Genomic DNA, 5841 nt, shown 5'->3' with positions numbered 1-5841 from the left:
AGAAGACAGATGAAAGATGGATAGAAAATTGTGATACAGCATAAGAGGTACTAAGACGGAAGACACATAAAATGCAGCAGGAAAATACCTGTTAGGAACTCATCACTAAGCAGGCGAGGTGGCAGCCTGGGGATAGAGATAATCATATACATAATTCTTTTATTTTTGTTTTTTCTGCTAACATTTTAGAATTGTTAGTGAATATGAAATATACCTAAAAGTCCTTTTTAACCAATAAGGTGCTCTAAGGGTAATATATCTACATAGTTCACTCTGTTCTCAGTCTTTTATAAAACAAACAAACAAAAAACAGCTAATTCTTTAAGGGCTTGAATCTCTTCTTGACCTTGTGTGATAAACTAAGGAATAAGCAGCAATGGTCTATCAGATGTTTCCTTTTCCCATTTTCTTAGCTAAACATTACTGATGAGTTTGAACCACAGGCCTTTCAGTTAGGAGCTGGGCGCTTAACCACTGTATCACCAGGGCTCCTTGTTATAATAATAGCTACTATTATTAAGTAGCTATTATGTTAAAAAAAAAAAAAAAAAAGTTACTTAGATTTACTTACAAAAAGACCCTACAAGAAATGTATATTATTTCATTTCTATGTTAGGGAAGCTGATGGCTAGCAATACAAACATACAGCTATTAAATAAGTGAGCTGTATTTCAACCCAATCTCTCTGGTTTATACCCATGAGTCACTGACTCTATCTTATGCTAAAGCCATGTTAAGAAAACAGAGGAACTAACTGATGCCAATATGAGGCATATTATTTATTACACAATTCAGGCAAAGTTTTATTCCAGTGTTAGAAGTAGAAAGTTTGATTCTACCATTACTATAAGGCTTGTAGATTATAAATAACCCTAATCGTATATCCAGATACATAATTTTTCAATCAAAGCTGTGTGTCTCCAAACTACATGTTTTGAAACAAGTTATATAAATTACTTAAAATCAGTAAATATGAGATCTAAATTCAACATAAAATCATCTTAAAGTGTTGAGTGAAAAAGGAAGCAACAGACTGAGTTCTTTCACACAATAAAATGTATGTAGATCAAAATACATAAAAACACTAAATAATAACATATGCTCTCGAAGACATTTATATATCCAAAAACACTGGAGGAGCAGGGATTGAAAACAAGTGAAGTTGGAGGATGAAGGGCAAAAAAATGAGAACATGCACTGTCAGAAGAAGATAGTGTGTCACGGAAATGAGTATGTAGAAAGCAGCTCTCTGAATCTAAACTTCCTTTTGTGAACCCTTAGTGAACAGGAAATACTTGATACCATGATACAGAATTACAATGCCCAGGAAAAGAATAACAAAGAAAAAAAGTCTAAGCCCAACGGCATGACATATATGTAAAACTCTGACAAAAAAAAAAAAAAGGAAATGAGCCTCTGAAGAAGTGTTCAGCAAGACAAGAAAATTATAAAAATGTGGAGTGTTTCTAAAGTAAAAAATCAGAGTGTTTCAGGATTTGAGGAATATAGAATGAAATGCAAAGAAGGCAGTATTAGACGAGCGCAGAAAGAGGCCTATTTGATTTTTTTAATGCAGAGGCAATGGTGAAATTGACCAAAGCAATTTTAGGTGATTGATAGGATAGGGGAAACCCTGGTGCCATAGTGGTTAAGTGCTACAGCTGCTAACCAAAAGGTTGACAGTTCAAATTCACCAGGAGCTCCTTGGAAACTCTACGGGCAGTTCTACTCTATCCTATAGGGTTGCTGTGAGTTGTAATTGACTGTTCAAATCCATCAGGAGCTCCTTGGAAACTCTATGGGGCAGTTCTACTCTGTCCTATAGGGTTGTTGTGAGTTGTAATCGACCGAACGGCAACAGGTTTTTGGTGGGATAGGAGAAAGAGAGACTAGAGGAAGAACAGAGGGACAGAATATTAACAATTTGTCCTGCAAGTCTGGGGTCAAAGTGAAGAGAGAAATAGGGTGATACATAAAGGGTAATTATATTTTAGGTCATGGAGTAATTCTTCTAGAACTTTAAAATGGGAGATATTAAAGAATGACTCATGAAAAAATTCAGTTCACTGAGAATAATATAACTAAATTGAGGAGAAGTACCGTGTATTCTCGGCAGCTGGGTAGGGAAAGAAAAGAACAAAATTGAGTTTACTCTACATTTCTGTATAACTGGCTTGGTTTATGAGATATTAATAACGATGTTTCATTCTGTTGTGCATAGGGTCGCTATGAGTCAGAACCAACTCGACGACACCTAACAACAACAACAATTATTTTATTCAGTCTCTCATTTGCTTTTTAATTTAGAAAAACCTTAAACAGTAGTGAGAAAAAGATTTAATTTTCTTTTTTATTTTCACAATCTGAAATGAGATAAAACTAGTACTATTTGCTCTCATCTTATGCTACTTGGATATGTATGTATATAAATATATAGAGAGAGTGAGAATAGAGAGTTTCAAGATATGAGAAATATTGAATGAAATGCAAAGGAGGCAGCATTAGAAGAGTGGAAAAAGAGGCCTGTTCGATTTTTTTTAATGCAGAGGCAATGGTGGAATTGATAAAAGCAATTTTAGGTGATTGGTGGAATAGGGGAAACCCTGGTGGCTTGGTGCTACAGCTGCTAAACATTTCTTACATGTAGTTAAGAAGTCTATCTCTCTTCTCCATGTCATTGTTAAGTGCCGGTCAAGTTGTTTATGACTCATAGCGACCCTACGTAGAACAGAACGAAACACTGCCCAATCCTGCACCATCATCATGATGTTGCTTATTGATCCGTATTGGGAGCTTTTCACAGCCCTCTTGAAGGAAATTGCGTATTCAATTAGTCTATAATGAAAAAAAAATTATGTGTATTGTGCAGCTAGGGGAGACCTGTTCAACCACATAACATGATTCTAGTAAGATATTCAGAGATTTAGACAGTATTATACAGATGACTCATGGGATGCTTTCTAGTTTCTCCTTCAGAAGTCATTGAGAAAATAGAGGTATTTTGGTAACAATGAGAAAAACATAGCACATATTTTCTAGAGGAAAGTAAAAATTTGTGATCAGTCTGAAAATTGCAGCTGTTGTTGTTAGGTGCCATCAAGTCCTTTCCGACTCATAGAGACCCTCTGTCCTTCTTCAGGGACTGGTCCCCCTGATAAAATGTCCAAAGTACATGAGAGGAAGTCTCACCGTCCTCGCTTCTAAGGAGCATGTGGGCTGTTCTTCTTCCAAGACAGTTTTGTTCATTCTTCTGACAGTCCAGGGTATATTCAATATTCTTCGCCAACACTGTAACTCAAAGGCATCAATTATTCTTTGGTCTTCTTTATTCATTGTCCAGCTTTCATATGTGTATGAGGTGATTAAAAATACCATGGTTTGGGTCAGACATACCACAGCCCTCAAAAGACTTCTTTGCTTTTTAACACTTTAAAGAGGTCTTTTGCAGCAGATTTGCCAATGCAATATGTCATTTGCTTTTTTGATGGCTGATTCCATGAGTGTTGATTGTAGATCCAAATAAAACGAAATCGTTGATAACTTCAATATTTTCTCCATTATTCATGATGTTGCTTATTGGTCCGATTGTGAGGTTTTTTTTTTTTTAATGTTCAGGTGTAATCTATACTGAAGCCTATAGTCTTTGATCTTCACCAGTAAGTGCTTCAAGTCCTCTTTGCTTTCAGCAAGCAAGACAGTGTCATCTTCATATCACAGGTTGTTAATTAGCCTTCCTCCAATCCTGATGCTGTGTTCTTCTTCATATATTCCAACTTGTCGTCCGATTATTTGCCCAGTACAGATTGGATAAGCATGGTGAAAAAATACAACTCTGATGCATATCTTTTCTGATTTTAAACCAAGCAGTATCCCCTTGTTCTGTTCAAACAACTGCTTCTTGGTCTATGTACAGGTTCTGCATGTGCACAATTAAGTGTTCTGGAATTCCCATTCTTTGCAATCTGGAAATTGCAAACATTAATTGAAAACGGGACCTAGAACAGAATAATCAGGCCCCAAATCATCTCCTTCAACTTTATTCACTTTTTCCCAGAAAATTGATTCTGGATTTGTTTTTCAAGGAAACTTTGGATAATGATGAGACCAGACCTTCACAGGGCCAAAGAGGTGAAAACTCACAGTATATTAGACATTTCAGTGATGTTAGGATTCTCAATAAACTTATTTGAATGTACCATTTAACACACTCTCTTGTCATGGCCAAGAGTATTCTCAGAAATGTTTTTCTGCTCCTGTCTAAACAGACAGCAATAACCCTTCTCTCTTCCTTCAATTCTTATTTCCGGCAAGTATCCACTCATATGCTCTGGGGTTTTGTGTCCTTAGAGCTTGAAAGAATCCTTAGGACACAGTCTCGTATCTGCTTGGTTTTCACCCCATAGACAATAGGGTTCATAGTAGGAGGCAGGAGCAGATAAATATTGGCCACAATGATGTGGCAAGATGGAGGGATTATGTGGCCCCCAAAACGATGGGAAAAGAAAGAGAAGAAAGCTGGAGTGTAGGAGAAAATAATGGCAGAGATGTGGGCAGTGCAGGTGCTAAAGGCCTTCTGCCGAGCATCTGCTGATGAAAGGCTGACCACTGCCCGAAGGATCATGGTATAGGAGATTGCGATGCACAAGATATCAAAACCCCCAATCAGGAGGGCCACCATCAGGCCATAGATGGCATTGACCTTGACATTTCCACAGGATAACTTGGCCACAGACATGTGGTCACAGTAGGTATGGGGAATGATGTTGCCTTTGCAATAGGGTAGGCGCTTGGTGAGAAAAGTGAAGGGAATGATGAGTATCACAGCTCTCAGAAAAGTGGTCAACCCAACCTTTGCAATGACAGGATTGGTGAGGATTGTTGAGTAGTGCAGAGGGTAGCAGATAGCCACATAGCGGTCCAGGGCCATAAGCATGAGCACCCCAGATTCCATCCCTGTGAAGGTGTGGGTGAAGAACATCTGGACCAGGCATTCATCAAAGCCAATTTCCTTGAGATGAAACCAAAAAATGCTGAGGGCCTTAGGGATTGTACTGGAGCAAATGACAAGGTCAGTTAAAGAAAGCATTGCCAAGAAGTAATACATAGGCCTGTGCAGGGAGTCTTCACAGCAAATGAGATAGAGGAGTCTACAATTGCCTACCATAGCTACAACATACATAGAGCAGAATGGGAAGGAAATCCAGATGTGCATGTCTTCTAGTCCTGGGACTCCATTCAGAATGAATAAGGCTGGGATCAAGTCTGTTTGGTTCAACATTAGCATGACCAGTCTCGTCTGATCATTAAATAGCTTAAAATTTGTGTGTTTTCATAGAGTAAGAAAAAGGGAAGATAAAATATAGGTAAGATTATTGTCTTCACCTTCCCCCAACCTCCACATTTAATTCTGTAATACATTTTATGATCAAACAAGGAAATATTTGAGTGCCGGGGAATAGCTTTTTTGCTTATGTGGTGTTATTCTTTGACTACTTCATCAATAAAACACATTTTTATTGATCACCTACTATGCCCCACATCTCATCACAGACTCAACAGAAATGATGATGTTTTTATTCTTATTCAGAATTAATAGCTGATATTTATTTTTACTTACTACATCTAGGATATATTATAAGCATTTAGGAAATATTTATTTTTTAATGAATCTGGGAATCTCAAAATTCAGTGCAAAGATCTTGATTCTGTTTAGTTACAAATTATATAACTTCCTTAAAACTCAGATTACCCATTGTTTTTTAAGTATGGATAAAAATATGACTGAGAGAAATGCTGAGTCCAGAAACCAACTATGAAACACAGTCAGCCACCTAATTTATG

General features: G+C 37.2%; 1 protein-coding gene across 1 annotated transcript; it reads right to left on the bottom strand.

Annotated features, from left to right (window-relative positions):
- Positions 1–4318: 4318 nt before the first annotated feature.
- Positions 4319–5542, bottom strand: LOC100665007 (olfactory receptor 52N4). Its single transcript, XM_003423397.3, has one exon. The coding sequence runs from the start codon at positions 5282–5284 to the stop codon at positions 4319–4321; it is 966 nt and encodes a 321-aa protein (XP_003423445.2). The 5' UTR covers positions 5285–5542.
- Positions 5543–5841: the final 299 nt, after the last annotated feature.

Source organism: Loxodonta africana, chromosome 7, assembly GCF_030014295.1.
Source record: "Loxodonta africana isolate mLoxAfr1 chromosome 7, mLoxAfr1.hap2, whole genome shotgun sequence".
Taxonomy (NCBI): domain Eukaryota; kingdom Metazoa; phylum Chordata; class Mammalia; order Proboscidea; family Elephantidae; genus Loxodonta; species Loxodonta africana.
The sequence above is the reverse complement of the archived record's forward strand: the minus strand, read 5'-3'. Positions and strand labels throughout refer to the sequence as shown.

What these genes read in the sequence shown, in the direction of transcription:
- LOC100665007 (XM_003423397.3), bottom strand. Translation starts at nt 5,284, where the DNA reads ATGCTAATGTTGAACCAAACAGACTTGATCCCAGCCTTATTCATTCTG.